General features: G+C 38.8%; 1 protein-coding gene across 2 annotated transcripts in view; it reads right to left on the reverse strand.

Annotated features, from left to right (window-relative positions):
• Positions 1 to 1,852: 1,852 nt before the first annotated feature.
• The window catches only part of LOC6579935 (laccase-2), a 32,450-nt gene continuing 12,032 nt past the window's right edge, over positions 1,853 to 22,270 (reverse strand). The window contains exons 2-9 of one of the 2 annotated variants that reach the window (XR_004364129.2): positions 7,803 to 8,280; positions 5,443 to 6,203; positions 5,194 to 5,378; positions 3,842 to 4,037; positions 3,564 to 3,776; positions 3,265 to 3,495; positions 2,867 to 3,191; positions 1,853 to 2,744 (exon numbers count right to left, since the gene is read on the reverse strand). Coding sequence is in view for 1 of the 2 variants with exons in the window: in XM_002005772.4 (XP_002005808.1) it covers positions 3,043 to 3,191; positions 3,265 to 3,495; positions 3,564 to 3,776; positions 3,842 to 4,037; positions 5,194 to 5,378; positions 5,443 to 6,203; positions 7,803 to 8,280 (2,213 nt within the window). In the remaining variant the exon portion in view is untranslated. Of the gene's footprint in view, positions 3,192 to 3,264; positions 3,496 to 3,563; positions 3,777 to 3,841; positions 4,038 to 5,193; positions 5,379 to 5,442; positions 6,204 to 7,802; positions 8,281 to 22,270 lie in introns of both variants that reach the window. The other variant, XM_002005772.4, reaches the window with a different exon arrangement.

The raw sequence follows: 22,270 nt of genomic DNA on the forward strand, positions 1-22,270 counted from the left end.
CGATACGTACGACACCTCGTCGATCAGCGATATCAAATGATCCGCATCCGATGCGACTATATTGTAGAACGAGAAGGGTTAGTGCATTTGACTATGAGGCTCAGCTGCTAGCTAGCTAAACGATGCGAGCTGTGGTCTACAAACAGTTTGTCACATCGAGCATTACACAACATTTACTCTCTTAGGCTATAACATATAGATATAAACATATAATAAACTCAAACATAGATCTAGTATGGTTATCACCCCACATTAATAATCGTTTTATAACGTATTTAGTCTACAAGTTAAGTTAAAGCGAGTGGTTAATAAATAAATTCAAAAGTATCCGCTGTGGTTGCAGTTGGCGAACCACTAACTGTTGGCTGTCGGCTGGGTTAGCTAGTACCAGGTAACGGGTGGTACGTGATCACCGCAACGGGGAAATCGCGGCGGCACTGGCGGCAGGTCTGCTTGTGTGCCGATGTGAAAGACCAAATTCATGCCGATGACGATGTGGAATAGGAAGTGACAATGGAATAGCCAATAGCCAGGATTGTCGGCCCGAAATCGCATCACCACGTAGCCGTTGTTGGGCACAGCGATGGTGTCCTTGAGCGGCGGCTTGGAGAAGTCGCGCTCCAGCATGCCCATGCGATCCAGCTCCAGGGCATGCTTCAAGTTGATCTTCTTGATCGACTTATCCGGCGAGCGACCCAGGCCAACCACATAGAATGCCGTGCCATGCAAATGGAATGGATGACTTATGTTCGCTTGCTGCACCTCATCCACCAGGACGACCTCCACAATGGCGCCCAGCGGTATGTCCACCATGTGCGTGCACTCGCAGTTGGGTCCACAGTTGGGCGGCCGATTGTCGCCGTTGCAGAAGTACTCGGGCGGTATATCTTCGATTTGGGACAGAGGCGGCGACGGTGGTGATATGTAGGAGATTTCGTCGACCAGAGAGGTTAGATGGTCACCGCTAGGCACAACTGTGTGTGTGTTGATAGCGATCAGGTTGTTCGACCCATTTGGAAGCATTTGTTAAGGTTTAAGTACACGAGCGTAAACAGATATGAGAAGGTAGTATATGTAAGTCAATGTTAGGCGAAAAGCAAAGCTGTGTGGGTTCAGGTTAATGGAGACACGCTGAGGAGCCCATCGGGCCAGTGAGTACGTACCCAGAAATCGATTGTACGTATTTGGTATGAATAACGTTTTCGGATCGTACACATAAAATCTGAAAGGTAAAAAGATTTTCACATCGGGTCGCTCAACCAAAACGCTCTTATCGACTTTTTTCGCATTCTTCAAGTTCGAAACGCAAATCGCATCGACGCGCTTACGATCACAGATCGCATCCAGCGGGTTTAAGATCTGGGAATAAATTCAATTTATAGAAGAAGTCGGATTAGATCAACGTTTTTCTAATAATTTCCTCATGCTGTGCATATTGCAGTAGCTGTGCTTCGTTGTAGCTGAAAGAAATTTCAATATGAATGATATAATATAAATATAAATTGATCATTTTTATATATTATACAATTCAAAATTTTATATGTATATATTAAAAGTGCTCTAGTCGCAACGCAACGACTAGCAAATACCCTGTACCCAGTTGGAAACGTTACAAATTTTGTGTATATACAATAAAATTGGTTATATATCAAGTGTTATGGTATATATATATATATGGTAGACAGTTATACAGTAACATACAGATATTTCAGTGGACAGACAAGTGGAACCACACTTTCAATTGTTCCTAACTATATATTTCATTTATCAATTTCAACTGGGTACAAGATCTCTATTTATATATATAGAGTACAAGATTATAATACTTGTATTGTCAAATGAAATTGTGTAATTATTTAAAATTTTTCATATTTTATTAAAATTGATTTAAACAATAAATATAAATTTAACGGCAGTTAATTGGGCGTTTTGTTCCCCGTGTATCGTACAAAAATTAAAAAAAAACATCTCTCTAGATTTGCCAGTTTATACAAATACATAAAATGGGGAAATTTACAAGATTTACTTTAACAGTTATCAATTACAAATGCAGATTGATTGAACAGAATTTGCAGCTATTAAATATGACTGTGACAAGCCAATCAGAGTATATTTTCATTAAATAGACCCTAGGCATTACATAAGTAGATAGTTTAAGCATAATATATATATATATAGATTCGATTTTTTTTTTCGTTTTCTTCTTTACAAACATTTTATGTACATTAAAAGTTATTATTTATAGTTGTTTTTGTTGTTGTCGTTTTTACATGTATTTTGCAATTTACACAAAGTCAAAATTCAACTGAAATCGTAGTTCAAATTTTGGAGCTTTGCGCAAAATGCTTTGTAGGCACCAGCGTGTGATTTATTGGTCCTATATACATAAGTTTAAATATACATACATGAATTGAGTACATACATACATACGCATATATATAAAGAGCACATACATATACATACACACACTACAGTTGCGGATCTAATCCGGAATTAGGCTTAAAATTTTGCTGAAATTGCTTTGCTGTGAATATTTTTATGGCTGCTCCAAACTTCAATTGATTTTTTACATTCAATCTCAGTGCACCGTCTTGCTGCAGTACATCTGTGTGTACTACATAAGTGTGTGTGTGTGTGTGCGTGTGTGTGTGATTTGGGCATGGGGCAAGGTCAGGGGGCAATCTGTTGCTTGATGCAATTTTTCTCGTTGGTTCTTTTAGGGGCTGGGTGCACCCGGCGGCAAGCTGTTGCGGAAGTCAGGTAATATCATACAGGTGGTACAGGTGATACATTGTATATGTACATACATAACATATATCATTGTTATCCAGGTGTCGGGGCTATATATATTACAACAAATACATACATACATAATCGTTGTGCTGTCTCTTTTCAAAAAAGAAAGAACTTTGTACAAACTGTTTCGTTCAGTGTAGTTGGGTCTTCTTCGCTTTCAGTTTCTTGTTGTTTTAGTTTTTTGTTTGTTTGTTTGTTTTTTGTGCGGATTTCTCTAGTTAGCGCCAACAGAACTAAGGCCTAGGCTTAATTAATGGGTATGGGTGGAGTGTGGTCGCCACACGTGGGGAAGCCAGGTGGCACAGGTGGCAGATCGGCATTGGTGCCAACCTGCAGTATCAGATTCATGCCGATAACAATATGGAACAGGAAGTGACAATGGAAGAGCCAGAAACCTAAACGGAAACCAAATTAAAGATCAAAGTTAATCTCTGTTATAGACATATAGGAATTATATGCTGGTAATACCAGGATTATCGGCTCTGAAACGCAGCACTACGTAGCCATTGTTGGGCACTGCAATGGTATCCTTGGTGGGTGGCAAATTGTACTGCCTGTGCAGCAGTCCACGTCTGTCCAGATCCAGTGCGTGCTTTAAGTTGATCTTCTTGACCGTGGAGTCGGGCGAACGGCCAATGCCAATGACACTGAAGCCATAACCATGCAAATGGAATGGATGGGACAGATTGGGTTGTTGTACTGCAATTGGATAAGAATAATGAACAACAATTTATATATTGATTCTCTGGGTAATCCCAAAAGCTAACCCTCATCCACAAGCACCACCTCGACAATGGCATTCAGTGGTATATCGATCTTGTGGGTGCACATGCAGTTGGGTCCGCAGTCGGCGGGACGGTTGTCGCCATTGCAGAACTGTTCCGGATTAATTTCATCATACTGCGAGGTCAGTGGAGCGGGCGCTGAGAGATAGGAGATCTCGTCGATCAGCGAAATAACATGATCACCCGTGGGAGCCACTGAAAAGAGAGAGGGAGACAGCGTTAGTAAAAGATATAAAAGATGAAATTATTCCTTGACTCACCCAAGAATCTGTTGTAGGTGTTCGGCTGGAAGAGATCTTCGGCGCGATAGACAAAGAAACGGAATGGCAGGAAAATCTTCACGTCCGGTTTCTCAGCCAAGATTCCGCGGTCGATTTCGAGTGCGTTTTTCAATTGACTCACGCAGATGGCGTCGTTGCGTTGACGATTACATTGCGCGTCCAGGGGGTTCATGACCTTTTGTTTTGATTGTCATTGTTTTTGTTTTTGTTTTTTTTTTATAGTTAAATGTCAGTCGTCGGATTTGCAAAGGGTTTATTGATTGGTGTTCAGTTTAATAAATATATATATACAGGTGCAGGAGAACCACATTCGAGTTTGCATGAGTGGTGGTATTTTACATAGTGTGGGGGAGTTGTTGCACAAAGGATTTTGAAAGAGATATAGAGAAATTGATTAAACTATGCAAATCATGTGTCTCAGCTGCATTTTGGGCACATTTCAGATATTTACAATTATTTACTGTTTACTATTTACAATTGGTATAAAATTGTTAGCATTATAGTTCATATAATACAATGTACTTACATTGATAGATCGTATGCTATATATATGTGATTTAGCTCAGACAAGTGGGCTCTACTCACATTTACGATTTATGGCACATTCAGAAGAAGAAAAACTCTATTTGTATTTTGTAATGTTTAAACTGCTCTATAATACTACTAATTTTAATGGCTAATTTAAAAGTTAAGCAAATTCATTTCTAATTAAGATATTTAGGATTATTTCATATAAAAAGAATGCAAATGAGACTCCTGTCATATTTTTATAGAAATTCTTAAGAAACACAACTAATTTCTTCTTCTATTTAGTTTCAATGAAACAAAAAATTAGAGCTATCATAATTTGTTCCTATATAAATGAAATCTTTATATTGAATAGTAACTAGCTTTTAGGATTTCATATCTATGCTAAAATACCTAGGTAAAATATTGTATAATAATATATTGATAATTTTTTTATGATATAATATGAGGTTTATAGAAGAAAATTTTAAGGTTATGCTTTATATAGTAGACAATGTATTATTTGAAGATTTTCCATCTCTTTGTTCTGTAGTTGATGAGATCAATTTGAAATGGCATATGAACTAACGGAACTTGACTAGATGGACTAAAGTTTTTATTGATTCCTAACCAGTCTGCTACACTTCCTTATGTCTACATTTAAATATACTCATTTTAAACTTCCATTTTAACAACTAAAACCCTAAAACTCAAACTCAAGGCATGAAACCTGCAAAGACGTTGCGAGTTACGTAGCTCTGCTCTTTTGTTGTTTCTGTGCAAAATCGAAAAATGCATTGACTTGGGAGGCTTTTGGAACTTACCACACCCTGTGGAATGCCCACATCGTAGGTGGGTGGCGGCGAGGCAGGCTGGTAGGGGCCTCGGGCATAGCGCAGGATGCCCAATTGCTGGGCTCGTCGTATGCCACACTCACCAAGACCGCGCAGCTGTATCCAATAGGCGCCCACAGGCTGATCGGCAGTGATGATGAAATCATAACGTTCGCCTATATGGAATGATATACATGTATGTAGTTCATCAAAGTAAACACCCGCTTGAGCAGAACTCACCTGAGAAGGAGATGATCGTGTTGACATTGACCGGATGCACTGGCTCGCCGTCTGTGGCAATCACCTGCATATTGTGGCCCTCGATGGTCACCTGGGCCGGGCACACCGAGGCGAAGGCGTTGATCATGCGGAACCGATAGCGGCGACCGGGCGTAATCGTGAATATCTCAAGAGGCGTATTAGTCATGAAGCCCGTATTCGGATCACGGAACTGTCCCTTGCCGTTGATCAACATGGACTCGGGATCCTGGCCGGTGTTGACAGCCAGACGTCCCGGATAACGCTCAGCGGCATCTTCGTGCAGCCAATCGCTGATGAGCATGATGTGTGTGGTCAAGTCGAAGTCGTACAGATGCGAGTTGGGATCACGCGACGGCGGCTGTCGCACTATGACGCTGCCGTAGAGGCCATCCAGTTTCTGCAGGCCGGTGTGGGCGTGCCAGAAGTGGGTGCCCGCATTACCTGTCCACTGATAGCGGAACGTGTTGCCCTGCTGAATGGGGCACTGGGTGACGAAGGGCACGCCGTCGTAGTACTGCGAGCCACGCTGCCAGATTCCATGCCAGTGAATGGTCACCTCCATGCCCTCCATGTGGTTCTCCACGTCGATGACGACCTTATCGTTCTCACACACCTGTATACTGGGACCGGGTATCATTCGATTCGCCGTCAAGATGCCGCGCTCAACGCCATCGGCCAAAACGCACTGACAGTGACTCCAAACGGTATTCGTTGCATTCGGCGTGCACACCTGGCAGGCACTGTAAGTAATACATGATTAGCGTTTATATAATATTTATAAATTCATATGTATTTAATTGAAAATTTCTTTTAAGTCTTTCCTCTAAGTATTTCTTCTAAGTATTTCTTCGAAGTATTTCCTGAAACTATTTCTTCTAAGTATTTCCTCTATGAATTTCTTCTAAGTATTTCCTCTGAGTATTTCTTCTAAGTATTTCCTCCAAGTATTTCCTCCAAGTCTTTAATACTTAGCTGTATGATCACACACTTCACTTTTCTGTACTGTACAATTGACCCCCACCAGGCCTGGGCGACTAAAGAAATGCTGCAGCTGCTGCCCTTTATATAGGACTGTTTTCACCCACACACTAAGACGCCCTCAAATGTAGAGCCCGACGTCAGCTTTAACTGACCAATGGGCTATAAGCATTCTAACTTCGTTTTACTCTAATATAAATACGACAACTCGAATGATCTTCGGTAGTTTTTGTTCGTCCCTTGCTCTTGTTAGGTAGACAGAGAGACAGACAGAGACAGGCAGAAAGGGGGGGAGAGAGAGAGAGAGAGAGTGAGTGAGAGAGAGAGTGAGAAAGAGAGCGTGAGAGAGAGTGAGAGGGGGAGAGATATGCAGACAGCCATATGAACAGATATATAAGTATAGACAACAGTTTCTTATGTTCTATAACTCTCTTAAGGACTTGGACCTTCTCGTAGTCATGCATATCATACTCCAGCTATACATATATATTTTCTTCATGTATACCTATGCCAAAAATGAAAATTAACTCCGTTTCAGGGCATTTTCTAGTCATGCATATCCTACTCAGCTCTTGCTTAGTTTTTGCGAAATGCAAAGAGAGGCTGGCGGGGTTGTCGAACTGCTGACAACTGTGTTTGCTCTAGGCTGGCACTACGGCTTGTGGTTTTCAAGCCGAGGCACTAGGGCAACTGTCTGAGATCCGTAACCGGAGCTACTGCCGCAGTTGTCTCTGCTGCTGCTGCTGCTGCTGTTTGTTTACACTTTGCACTCCCTGCATATCGTTCAGCGTGTCAGCGCCGCTGTGTTCGGCTCTTTGTCTACAATATTATGGCAATGCAGCCAACAGCTTATGGCGTGGGAATTAAGTATTATGTATGTCTATTTCTATGTCTATGTCTATGCACCTATCACGCGCTCCGATGCTGTGACAGCTTAGAGGTTTTTTTCCTCAGATTTGTTTGCCTTATATTATGAAGTCGCTTTTTCCTGGTGCTTTAATTCAAGCTGAATTTGTATAGAAATATGCATTTTAATTGTGTGTTGTGTGTGAGTGTGTGTGTGTTGCCTTAACCTGAACTTCCATGAATTGTTATTCGCTGGCTTTGCAGAGGTCTAACTTAATTTTTTATTGGGATCGCATATATGTATAGGTAGAGAGACACCTACTCCTACGGACATTGGCTGTTATGGCTTTTCTCTCTCTTTTTTTTTTTTTTTTTGTGTGAAGCCTTGATTGGATTTCTGGTTTATGGTCCGTCAGGTGATCGTCAGACTTTCAAATTTAGTTATATGTATGTATCTCAGACAGATCTCACATTACGGGTTTAGCGTTCAATACTTTGCTTATGTAAGGACTTACGCTCCCAGCACCGTGTAGTACTCCAGCGTAAAGTGGTAGTAGCAAATCCTTGGTGGTTCGCCTTCGCGACACGCACGCGCACACTCATCGGGCGCGGACAGGGCGGGATTGCGACGCAGCTCGGCTGTGGCGCTGGTAGAGAAATCCAGATGACGGAATGGCGACTTGGGATTGGGCTCAACGACAGTGCCCGAAATCTTGGGCGGATAACGCGCCGAGGTGGGCAAACTGCCGCGCGAGTTGAGATAACCGCTGCCAGCCGTCAGAGCCGGATTGCTGGCGGGTACGCCGCTGCCCAACGTATTGCTGCTGAGGGGCACCGGACGGGAGGCGGGTATGCCGCCGGCCAGCGAGGGGTGCGTCTGCACAAGGCCATGCGTTGCCGAGAAGAAGGGCGAGTCGAAGGGCGTCGAGCTGCTGGGCGTGACCACGTGCTGTTGCCAGTAGGAGCCCGCCGATGTTTGATCCGGTTGTTTGTCTGCAAACAAAGAAACGAAATAAATGAAGTGAAAACCAGCTAACAATAACAACAATAGCAGCAAGTAAATTTGTTAATAAATATTTTTTTGTTCAATTGTGAACTTGGAGTTTTTCAATTAATTAAAACAAAAACAACAAAACCAACAAAAAACAACAAAAAATTGACGTGGCCGCTGTACTTCATAAAAAATCGTGCCCAGCTAAGTTTTAAATTAAGTGCAAATTGGCTACAGTTGCTGTATCTCTAACTGTATCTGTATCAGCTATATGTATGTATGTATGTATCTGTGTATGTTTGTGTGTGTGTCTGTCGGTTTATGCAATCGCCAGAGTTCAATCAGCTCCAACGATGACGCAATGCGCCGTTTGCAGTAACTAATTAAGTGCAAAACTCTAGTATTTGCTTTTTGGCTAGAAACAAAAAAAAAAAAAAAGCTAAAGCTAAAATCGCTTAAGATATTAATTTTTATTGGCATTTGCTTTACGACTAATATATCATATCGCATAGCTACGATATACGATCTTACGCATGCGCAACTTCAAACGCAACCAATCTATATATATGAACCGCTAATTTGTGAAGATATATATATATATATATAAGTATGGTATATCTATGTCTATATCAACGTATTTCACACACGTTTGCCATTGCGTGTGCAATTAGCCAAGTTTATTGCTAAGTTTCTTGCCAAAGAGGAGAAATTCGTATGCAACTTTACTTTGTATGCCTGAAAACTTCCAATTCCATAGGCTTTTGTTGCAGTTCTCAAAAACAAAATAGAGCTGCACACACCCATAAATATCAACACTCTCGTAGAGACACATTCAATATCGTATAAATGCAATTTACACTTCAAGTGAAACAAATGATTGAGGTCACGAACTTTATTCAGAATGCAAATACGAATGCGAATGCGAATAACTTTGTACGTGAACTGCATTTTCAGTCGTAAATCAATTGCTTGAGAGTAATTACTCAGAGAATTCCCATATGCTTCCCAGACAATTTCATACTTTCCCAAGAAATCAATAGGAAGTTCAATGCAGTGGGGTGCAACTGACTGCGCGATGCTCGTTGATGGCTGAAGAACAGCTAAATTTATTGAAAATAACTGTCTAGAAATTCTATAAAAGCCAATATACTCTTTTCACATCACGAACGAACATGGAAACGAACTATGAGCACAGTCTGTATACATAATCATAACGATTGATAGCAATAATATGGTATACAAGGTCAATAAGCATTATAATATCCTAAGTTAGGATCTGAAATCTCAGCATGTGCCTTACTCACTCACAGCGAGCATTAGAAATAAATGTATTATAAGCATGTGTGTGTGTGTATGTATTTAGTCATTTAGTTAAACAAAAGCTACAATTTAGAGGCATTGATCCATTTAAAGAGATAAATTGCTTTCAATTTGTCCCACGATTTTTGTTGAAGTTGACCATTTGCTGGCCATTTGCAGTTGTCAACTCGCTGATTTCTGATTGTCTCTGGCCATTTGGAGACATGAGTTTATTGTTCTTTTCGTGATTGTATAAATAGACTCTACGTATAATATTTATGAAGTCATATGCAGTTAGAAGTGTGCTTGGCTAGAAATGGTCTTTCTGCATTATGGAATTTTCAATCTACATTCAATTTTCTCATACAAAATATCTTCGACTTTTATGGCCAGGCGACATTTGTTTCGGTCTTATAAAAGAAACCGCAATAATTGGACTGAGATTTTTAAATTCCCAATTGGATATCTACAGAGAATGGAAGCAAAATTATTGCTAAATTTGTATTGAAAAAAAAAGAAAAACAATAACAAAATTCGCCAGAGCTGTGAATTAGCATTAGCATAGAACTTTGGTGCCGAAATGGTGTGAAATTTTTATAAATGCAAGGTCACCTCGCCTTCCAAACTTTATGCTCTTAATGACTTTTCCGGCCCCGAAAACCACTTGTGGCAAGAACTCGAAGCCCCAGTCGCTTGGCATTGGCCAAATGTAGCAAAATGTCTATATGTAACCAGCCAACGTGGGTGTGTGTAAACAATTATTGTATGGCCTACATAAAGTCGGCAAATATATACGATATATACACACATCTAAAAACTGTGCAGCTATACTTTTTTTTTTGCATCTATTAATAGTAGTTATTTTTATTGCTATTATTAAAACTATTTTTAACTATTGTTGATCTTTTTTGTTAACAATATTATTAATGGAAATTATTACTAACAACCTATTGTTATTTATTATTATAAATTTTTATTCATTGGGTTACTATTATTATTATCAATAATAATGATCATGATTAAAATGAAAATAATACCAATATAAATAAATCCTCTTTGAAATAATACAATATATTAAAAATAAAAATATTATTAATATAAGATATATACATAAATATTTGTAAAAAAAAATATTATTATTTATCTTAATTTTTATTAATTTTTTTTCATGATCATTGTCATTGTCATTATCATTGCAATCTATTATTAATTTTATATACTGAGCAATCAACCTTTTATATTGGATACCTCTTAAAGCCCTCGGCTAAACTCTATAGTATACAACATTCATTCATACTTTGCCCCGTAACGCGAACCCGGATTATGATTATTCATTAGCCTTTACACACATATGTACATATATACAGCTATTGCTCGAATAATTAATTCATGTCGAGTTGCTGATCTCTTATTTGTAATTTACTTTTAACTGAACTGAGCAAAAAACTTTACCTTATGCTGCTACTCGATTATATGTGGCTAAATTGGCTGCAGGTGTAAGTATTACAGTTTTTCTTTGATATACCGAAGGCTGTGTGGTTTTTTTCCTGTTATGGGTCAATCGAATTGAATTCTTTTGTATTGTGTGGAATTCGGATTTGGTTTTGAATCTGTTGCAGCGTCGCTAGGCAACCTTGAATAGAGCTACGATTGTTGTTGGCAACACCCAGGTAATCGTTCATTTTATGATTATGTAAATTACCACCATGAAAATTACCTTTAACAGCTGCTCTATCACGCTAGTTAAAGACACACAGATATACCGATATATATGTATACGTATAGAACGGTTATAAGTTCATATTACAGTAGCTTTGGTTCTTGTATATTTCTTAATCTCAGCTGGGCATAAAAAAAGGGAAAGCAATCTGAACGTGGGCGATTGGTAAGGTGATACCTTGTAGGTAGCATTGTAGGTTTTATAGACTACAGTTAAATCTTCTAGTTATACCAACATAATCATCATCTCAAAATTAGACTACATAAATACATACAAATTGCATCAATGGGGCTGCTTGAAAATCGAACTGTTATACAAGAGTTCACAGCTCTATGGTTAAATGTAATTAATAAGTAAAACGTTTCACACTTTGCTGATAACTTTTCCTTTTCTTTTTTTTTTTAAGTATTTAATTACACGTCATTAATACACTTCACCTGTCTTCTCGTAGGCTCTGGCCCGTGGCAAAAACACTGAGCTGTATAACAGTTATATGCATTTTCCAGCCAGCTAACTGTATTTCATTTTTCGACTAGCTCTCCACGAGACCACAACTTGAAATTTACGAGTATTTGCTGAGGTTAGTAAGTCCATAAATATGTTAATATGTTTGCTTCTGTAACATTTCACTTTGCAGCTGGGAGAGTGGTGCAAAAGCATTTGCAAAAAAGCGAAATGAAAAACAAACAAAAAATCAACTACAAACAAACATGCAAGCATATGTTTATAAGCATACATGTATGTATGCATGTGTGGGTATGTGTGTAAGGGCATAATGATCAAAAGCACAGCCAAGTGACCGCTCGTCGCCATATTGTTGTTGGTGGCATTAACAAACTCTATTTATGCATTTGTATTATACTGGCAAACTGCCTGAAATTGATTAACGTTTTGCTGTTGCAGCTGGCTGCTTTAGAGCTGCTAGTTGTCATCAGGTGGGCAACAAAATAGCGCAGCGCCGTGCAGAAACGGCTATAGAAACAAGCTGACAGCATTTGCACATACATACATAAATATGTTTTTGCATGGGCCTGTGTGTGTGTGTGTGTGTCTGTTTACACATGTATGCATACATACATACATACATACATGAGTATGCTTGCGCGAGTGCACGCGTTGGCAATCAGATTTAGTCACTCGCGCCATTGCGGCTGGAACTGATTTTGCTTCACTTTCACAATGAGACCGAAAACTCAACTGTTGGATAATTAGCGACACTAAAACAGCGTGTGCGCTCAGGCAATGGAGCAATAAATTAATTAGCTCAACACCGGCTTCGCGCAATTACACAAAATGACAGCAAAATCTATGCTAGGCAACAACTATGGAAGTGCTTTGAAACTGGAAGGCAACTTATGGGAAATCGCAAGAGAGTAGCCAGATTCCAGATTGACTCTTTTTCTTAGACTCAAAATTAGCCTTAGAATATACATACATACTTATACGAATGTATTAGTGCGTGTATGCACAAGACTGCTTAACCATGTGTGTGTGTAAATTTGTATATGCAAGAGAAACTTGCAATTTCGTTGACAGAGACAGAGACAAAGAGAGAGCGTGTACGAATCTAACGGGATCTGCTTAAAAGAGACATGCAAGCAAATTGACTGTAGTTGTGAGTGACACAAAAATTGCATTTAGTGTGTCAAGTGTGGACAGAGCAATTATAAAAAAATAAACAAAAATACGAATTAAAATAATTGAAGATTTAAAGCAAATATAGACGTTTTAAAATATAAATACTGCAATTTTTAATAAGCTTTTTGAGCTCTAATGTGATTAGATAAAAACAATAATTTATTTTGTTAAGCGTTGTCTCATTGCCATTTGACTTTTAAATTGAGTTAAAACTCACTCATACTCATTTCATTTTCATTTTCATATGCAGCAATGGAGAATGTTGGCAGAGCATATCTCAACGCGCTGGCCCGCCCCTGGCTGAGCTGCTCCAATGGCTCAGTGCCTTACTTTTAAATACTTTTCATTTTTGTGATTTTTTGTGAACGGAACTGCGGCAGGCAGGCGTACAATACAAAAGGCGTTATTCGAGCCGGACCTCAATATACCTACATACATACATATACACACACATACAAGCTTTTGGTACGCCCATAAATCTTAATAGATTTGTAAACTGCCAAAGTGAAAGTTAATCTGATAGTCAATCCCACTTTGTTTCTGTTTTGTTACTCTTGTTTTCTTCACTATTTGAAATTATCTCGTCCAGGGGTTAAGTATTCATTAGGCTTAGTTTGTTTGATAGATCAGGAGCGCGCAGATGGCAAATCTCGTTATTAAAATGTAATGCGAATCGGATTTGACTTTCGCAAATTGCGCCAAAAATATGCTCCAAGTTGTTGAGGTTATGGTCACTTGGCGCGACTTGACTTGGTTGCCATGTGAAATGCGCTCGCGTTCCAGCCAATTGGCGGCTGGGCAGGCTGCGGTTGTAATTTAATTGTGTGTGCTCGTAATGCTAGGGTATTGCGCAATGGCCCCTAGTCGATGTTGCTGCTTATTAACTGGTTTTTCGCTTCGTTTTGTTGTTGTTGTTTCAACTGGAGCTATTACAATTACTATTATTATTATTATTATCATTACTTTTACTGTTAGTATTATTGTCTCTTTGACAGCAAGGTCACGCGATGTTTTGGCGCCCTGTCGCCCCTTTTTTTACAGCCTAGGCGAACTTTCACTTCGCCTCCGTCGACAAACCTTGTAGCAGTCCAAAATTGTATGGCTGCATGATTCATTTGTAACGCCCTTAAAAACCAAACACGCCCACCTCATACCATTTGCCAAATGCTCGAGTTTCTACAAATGTTGTTCGGTCACGTTGCCAATAAGCGTGCGCCAAGGCTTACGATAAAGCCCGACTAAATGTTCCTTAATTCTATTGCAAATTCCAATTGGACCCATTCACTTTTACTGGCCGCCTAATTCTAATGTGCATTTGGCTGCACGCCAGCCAGTCTGTGGGGGTCTAGTGGGCCCAGATAATGTCAATTTAATGTAGTCCAAAAAATGTTTGTAGAATTTCGCGGCTTGACCATTGTTAGGCCTGAACAACGCTCGTGATCGTGGGAGAGAGAGAGAGAGAGAGACTCTGGCTGTACTTGAAGTCGATCGTCGGTTCAGGTTGGTGGACTGAACTTACAAAACCTTTACGACTCTCCAGCTACTACTAGTCGGGGTTATGAAACATGTGCGATTTTATTTCTTTATACATTTCTTTGATGTGGTTTGACTATGTCGCCGTTGTCGCTGATGTTGCTGATGTTGCTGATGTTGCTGATGTTGCCTTTGTTATGGTAAGTGTTGTGTCATTGTTCAATTTGGAATTACGGCTACTTAACTTTCCACTGTTGTCAGAGACCAATTATGAAATTTTGTTACAATTTTTACTTTTGTTTTATTTTTGACTTTATTATAATTATAATAATTATCATAGTTACTTTAACTATAAACCTACATTTTTGACATAGCTGTGGTATTGCGCCTACTCCTATGTAGGCTGAGATCTGCTAATTCTATTTGTGTCATAAATTGTTCTATATATATTTGAGGAATGTATTTGTGTCATATTTAGGCAGTATCAAATTGAAGTATGTGCTGGAACAGACCCTATATCCCTATATCCTATATAGATTAACCAAACTATATTAGCTCTAATCTATATAAAGAGAGAGAGAGAGAGAGAGAGAGAGAGAGAGAGAGAGAGAGAGAGAGATAGAGAGAAGAGAAATAGAGATAGATTGACTAATGAAGCTAGATCAACTCCAATTTAGTCAGAGCAGAACAGGCAAAACTAGATCAACTCCAATCTCTATAGATATACTACATTATGGACTCCCCGCAAGCGCCATTTCCTCTGCTAGTTACATTTCCACAAAACCCATAGATCCAGCTAACCCACCATAATTTGAATGGATTCGGGCGCTTTAACCAGTTTGTGGAACAGTTATTACAAAATAGAGTCGTAATCAGGAAACTGCCTCTCATTCGGCTCCAACTCATGCAAATAAACTGAATTGAAAACTGCGCGCTTGCCATTGCGATTAGAAGGGCAGGCAACGCCGCATTGCGTCGCCTCTCATTGTGGCTGATGTCTGATGTCTGATTTGTGCGCTTTTTGCTTTTATAAATGAATAAGTAGGGTAATTGAAAGCCACGACCTTCCGTCCGTTTCGTTTGACAGACAAGCAAGCAGAGCAGATTTTTGTGCTTTTCATCATAAACTGGAGGATTTTGTTTGCCCAAAATATTTGAAGTAGATTCGAAATGAATTGACCTCGTTGCCACGCACACTCACTCACATGGCTCAAGTCAAAGTCAAATCAAAATGGGTGTGGTTAGACAAAGTTTTTTTTTTAGGAATGTGTAGGTTTATGACACTGAATGCCTGAATGTAGATTCAAACATCGCCAGGGTGACATGCAGAGCGAGGAAAAATGTGCATTTCAAGCTGCAATTCTTTCATTTCATTCAAACACACTCACACAGGTGAGCTGTATAAATGATATTATGCAATTAAAAATCGTGATATTTCAATAGGTAAAGTCATTTTCTTTCTTTGTTGTCATTGAACCGATTGAATGAACAAAAAATAAGCTCGAGCTGCCATTCAGAACTTTAAGTGACTTGAAAAGCATTTTTTATTACATTATCTTGATGTAGATTATCTAGAGGCTTTTAGCATTGGCTATAAAGGAAATCCTATGCAGCCAAAGGTCTACTAGCTATATATTTATATCTAATATTTTAGTAAGCTTAACATAAAACTGGTTTTCCGCCAGGGACCATAAATTTTATAATTTAAGTAGACAAACTTGCCTTCAATATTCTATTACTATTTAAACTGCCATTAAATCAAAATATACATATATATGACTATAACATTTTTTAATCATTTAAGAAAAATATTGAATGTTATGTTTTTAAACTTATTTGTTTTCCACTTTCTCATTTTCCGCCTTATTCCAATTCAATAATCAGATTCTCAAAACAAACAGTTTAATTTAAATATTCGAATTCCGATTGCAAGATTACCTTAATATTTTGTCATCTATTACAAATACTTTAAATTTACTAAAAATTCACAAATGCCTTTTATAGCTGAGTTTACGAAACGATTTTACAACAATCAATGTTAAATTTCGACAGGTGAAACACTTTGTTAAAGGAAAAGGTTGAGCAAATAAATGTAAAAGTCTCGACATGAGAATAATAGACTTACAGACGTAACTGTTCGAAATAGACTTTCGTATGGACATAGAAATGAAAGACTTAAGCAACAAACTTTTTGTATAAACCTGCAGCATTTAGCTTTAACATAAGCTTACGAATCATAATGTAAATGCGGATGAGTAATATAGTGTTAAATATGTATATATGTATATGTATGTCTGTGAATGTGTATATGGGACACAGTGTGTGCTCTGTTAGAAGCGGCGGGCCCCATAAATTAGTTGCTTATTAACTATGATGACGTACGATCAATTTGAATACATATATACATACATACACACATATGCACATACATACAAACATATGTAAATATGCCTACGTCGACGAGACACAGATTTCATTCATTGATTCATTTGCTTGTTTCGCTATGAATGGGATTTTCTCGCAACCAGATTACAGTTATGCGTCTAACAGTGTTTCGAGTGGTCACGGCTGTCGCTTGACTTAACGATGAGCGGGAATTACTTCGGCCCATTAATTGGCGCGAATTGTTGAGCTCAGCTTACCAGCTCTCTCTCTCTCTCTCTCTCCCCCTCACTCTCATTCGCTCTCGCTCTGTCCCTCTAGCACTCTGTTGCTAGCGCGTCGCGTGCATCGAACTTGTCAAATCATATACGAGTGTATAATGAATGCTGTGTATGTAAATATCTTGGCTTTGTTGATGGCCGCGTAGGCCTGTTTAGTTTGTTAATCATCTGCGCGCTGCCGTTCGTTAACAATGTGTTGATGCGTTCAAGTTCAGGGCCGTAACCACATATCATTAATGAAGATGTCTTTTGGCGTTAACCACCAGGTAGACAATCAATTTGCCACAGTTTGCCAAAACTAACAAGCTGTAAGTTTGTGTGAGTATAGGTGTTTATATAAATACATATATACCTTTCACTTGGTGACCAAATACCTTCTGGAATATGGCCATTTGTCTTCCGCATAGTGAAGGCACACATAAACACACACACGCACACACATGCATGCACACAAATTGCAACTCATTGTTTTAAGTTACTGTTGTGGCTGTTGCCTTGCTGTATCATATGGGATTGGCAATTGCAGTGTACCGTGCCGGTGGCCGGTGTTCCATTCACGTGCACAAAATTGCGCCAAAAAAATATTAAAAAGAAAAATACTAAAAAAGAAAATGTAATAAATTAAACACAATGGCGATACCAACGCATGGCAATTAGTCCCGAAGAGAGCGAATGAGAAAGAGAGATAGAGTGAGAGCGGGATGCGGGGTAAACTGAAAATGCTGCCATACAACATTCAACGGCCATGCAACAGTCAATGTTCGTAGCATGCAACAAGCTAGCAAACTAGATGTTGCAGTTAATTACAGCTACGTGAAAATGTCAAAAACAACAAAAAACCACACTTTAATCATCCATAGCCAAAATAGCTTGCATTGACATTACAAGTAAACGTGTTTGAATTTACGACATTCACGGTTCTTCCACTTGCATCTTTCTCTTTAATTTGTTAACTTTTTTTATTGGGGTTGGGGTTAAATTCAAATTAAACGCTTCAATTGAATAGTTACACTTTGCTTAGTGTATTTTGTGCCGCACGAGCGCACACAGCTCTGGTCACACTCAACTTCTCAAGCTTACATTCTCGTCTTCTGTTTGACTTCCTGTGCTCGCCACTCAGAATCGAAGGCGCGAAGACAGCGAAGAAGACAGAGATAGAAGCAGAAGAGCGGCAACAGCAGCCGCAGCCGCAGCCGCAGCAGCAACAACAACAGCCATATCAGCAGCACAGCAACAGCTTGCGGTGGCGGCAACGGCGGCAGCGACTGAAGCAACGGTAGGTTGGATGAAGGGGAAAATTGTTACGGTCTCATTGCGTTTGGCTTTTTTTATGAGCATTTAATTTCATTTTCATGTTGATTTTGTTGCTTGGATTGTTTGCTGTGGCCGCTGCTGTTACAGTTGCTACTCTTGCCTTGCCATCGCATCGCATCGCATCGCGCTGAGCCTGCCAAACAGATTTCACAATTCTTCGATGCTTTTTCCACTCTTGGCCGAATTAGGCTTTTATTTCTGCATTTAATTGGCCTGGCGTGTGTTAACTGCCTGTACATGTTCCTATTTATATGACTGTGCTGCGTACACAGAAACATCAAACATCAACCTTACCAGACTCCATATGCCGACTTCAAATTCAAATTGTAGGGTACAAACACTTACCAACGTAAAAAAAATAATAATAATAAATATGAATGTATAACATGAAAGGGAACATGAAGTGAAAGGGAAATGAACGATCTTTTGTGTCTTTTGGTCTTCAAAATTATAAGATTTGGTCAAGAAAGTGTGTGATTTCTTTTTACATTTTTGCTAAATGATCCCCCAGCTCCTCAAAAACACAATCCTAAACTCGACTTAGATGTAGGTACATTTACCTTTCACTCCACTCTGTCGCTCTCTTACTCTATCTCTATCTCACTCACACTCTATCTGGTTGATTTTTCTAGTCACATTAACCTGGCATTTATGGCACTTTATTGTTTTTATTACAAATCACAGAAATACCAAAAAACTAATGTAAATACTACACGTAGTTACATTAACCTAGCTTTTATGTTATTTTTTAATTACAAATCGAAAATACCTCAAAATTTAAATTTAAATAATAATGTAAATATTGCGCTTTTATTATTAACATTTTAATTATAGCTCATTTCTGAATAAATTAATACAATTAAATTTTGATTTAAGCCTCAAATTATCTTGGCCCTGGAAAACTCTACAAAATTTCCATGAATTGCAACGAGCGTGATGTTTCCCAATTTACAAAGTCTTACGGAAACTATTGAACTTTGTTTTGTTATTTTTTTTTTTTTTTTTTCTTTTTCTATTGTATAATTATTTTCTTCGTTTTTTTTTTATTTATTTATTTTTTTTGCCCACAGCACAGATGAAAAGCCAGACAATTTTTTGTTATTTTTAATTTTGCTTCGCCTGCTTTGCTGTAATTATTTGATGGGAAAATTGCATACACAAGCGCCGAATGCGTGGAAACTCTTGTAATTTGCAGTAATTTAAAAATATATATTATTAGTGCAGCATTGCAAGTAGTTTTACCGAAAGTGAAATTTCGCTAAAGGATAAAGGGGGGTCGTCAAAAGCAATTCAATTCACTACAAATCCAATTCCAAACCCAATCAGAGCCGCATATTTGGCAAGTGTTTTCGTCATTTGCATTACGTGTCGCCAATCAATGAAAATGCTTAGCCATATTGGTTGATTTGGATCGTTTATTGCACCCCGAAAGCCGTTACAATTAAAAGTCGTCCAACAACTGGCCTCGCTGCCTGCCTGCCTGCCTGCCTGCCTGCCTGCCTGCCTGCCTGCCTGCCTGCCTGCCTGCCTGCCTGCCTGCCTGGCTAATAACTATCTTAGTGCCATGTTCAATTAAGGGGTACTCAATTTATGTTCAGGTTTGTAGGAATGCAATCTCTCAGAATGATATGGCATTGAGCTGCTAACGATTGACGGTTTATTCTAAACCAGAATCAAAACAAATCTAATTTTCATACTTATTACATTGTTAATTATGAGTACGACTAATTAATACCTTAGAATTCATATACTTATCTGACAAGTCATTTAATGAGCAATCATTGAAATGCTATAAGAAAATGTAAGTGGTTCTATTTTATACTTTAATTTTTAGCTAAAGTAAAAAAAATATATACATATATTTCTATCAAAGCTAAGATCTGTATTACTCTTTTTGTATAGGAACCATATTTATATATAAAGAAGAAACTTCGTAAATTTCGCAAATTTTGTTATCTATGTGAAACTATCTTAATGGTGCTATTATATTTTTCTGTTTTCTGACGAAATGAAATATTTATTTGTACATCGGTGCGTATACTTGATATTATAATTTATAGCATGAAACTTGAGTTCAAGCAATGCTAATCATAATTCATAATTCATATTGCCGACATAATGAATGGATGCATTGTGCGCCTTGGCCCCGTCGCTGCGGAAAATGGCAAATTTGTCGCGATTTAACACACGGCAATCGTCGTTAAGCGCGCTTGCGAAATCCATTGAAATAGTTTTGCGCAAACGAGTTGAAAACCAAGACCAATATTTTGACCCAAATGCCATGGCGTACTCGCACGTACTTACCGTTCTGACCACAAGCTCAGAGGAAAACGGCTCAAATGTGTGGACGTGCGGCTCTACGATCGTCTACTAGATATATCTTTTAATTGACACTTGATTTGCGAGAGAAAAACTTAAAACACAAAGCTCATACTTGTCGGAGCTGATGTTTTGCAATGGGAAAAAAAAAATAAAATAAAAATAAATATACATGAATACATCAAAAGCTAATTCGGCGATCGAGAGCGCCAACAGGAAGTACCTGTATTTATTGCGGCTCGCGAATTGGTGAATTGATCCAGTTTAGTGAATGCTCCAATTGGCCTGGTTATAAGTGTGTCTGGCTGCCTTACCTAGTAGTTCCAGCATTCACACACAAATCAATTTAGGTTAACACACATGTGGGGTTGTGTGTGTGTGTGTGTGTGTGTGTGAGTCTCGCTAATAACGGCAATAGCAATAGCATCGCTAACTGGCTGGCAACCTCTAGTCTAGCTGACAAACTGACGATCTGGCAACGCGACTTATTGGCTAGCTGGTAACTTGGTAACTTGGCTAGCTAGCTGGCAGCTGCTACTGGCCCAGTTGCCACCAGCAGCGCCAGAAGCACTTTCGTTCGCTGCGGTTTCTGTTGCCATTTTAATTGCAGCCTGCGATTCGCAACAGGTTCGCACGCGCAGCCTGATTGCCCAAGCTCGAATCTTTCTTAAACACAAACAAACCCACACACACACACACACATTGTATGTGTGGTGAGTGTGAACTCGTTGCATTTAGCTGAAGCTAGTAGATGTCTAGACGCATTATTTCCCATTCACTAGGCCTATAGAGCGCGCTCTTGGACCGGTTTCAGAGAAATGTCTATGATGCCTTACAATGGAAGTGTATCTTTCGAGATTCTGGAATTCAGTTGCGCTTGACAGAAATTAATTAGAAGTAAATACCAATTTAGATTAATTAACTGTGTCGTTTAATAGCCTCGTTCAAGGCAACAAAATCCGATGCCATTAAAGTATAATATATGGATCTGTCGATTATTGATCAGGAGTAAAAGAGATGTTGATTTTATCGTGTTTGACAATATAATTATTTAGAGGAAACCTGAGAGGGGTTGAGATTATATCTTGCAAGCAATTATCTCTCTCCCTCCATCTCTCTCTCACCCTCCCTCTCTGTGCTTCCCTCTTTATCCCTCTCTGTATCCATCTTTACTCTCGCTTTCTCTCATTCTTTTTTCCCCTCTCTTACTCTTTCTCTCCCTCATTCACAAAGTTTTATTAAATCTGTTGTGAAATGTCGACATTGCTTGATTCATGCTCTAAAAAAAAAAATAAATAAATAAAAAAGAATACAACGTAATAAAAAATAAAGAACTCGACTTGCAACGACAATATCATTTGCTCCAGATCTTCAAGCGGCCTGACAATCTCAATCAAATTCAGATCAGACCCTGAGAGCATATTCCACACAATCCAGCAGTTGAACAACAGAAGATTTAGATCTTTTGTTTTGAATTTGTTGCTAAGCGCTTCAAGAAGAAGAAAAATGTCATTATGGCTGCATTTTTTTTTTTAACTCTCAACAAGTGAAGAAATATTACGAAAA

Source organism: Drosophila mojavensis, unplaced genomic scaffold (assembly GCF_018153725.1).
Source record: "Drosophila mojavensis isolate 15081-1352.22 unplaced genomic scaffold, ASM1815372v1 contig_80, whole genome shotgun sequence".
NCBI lineage: Eukaryota > Metazoa > Arthropoda > Insecta > Diptera > Drosophilidae > Drosophila > Drosophila mojavensis.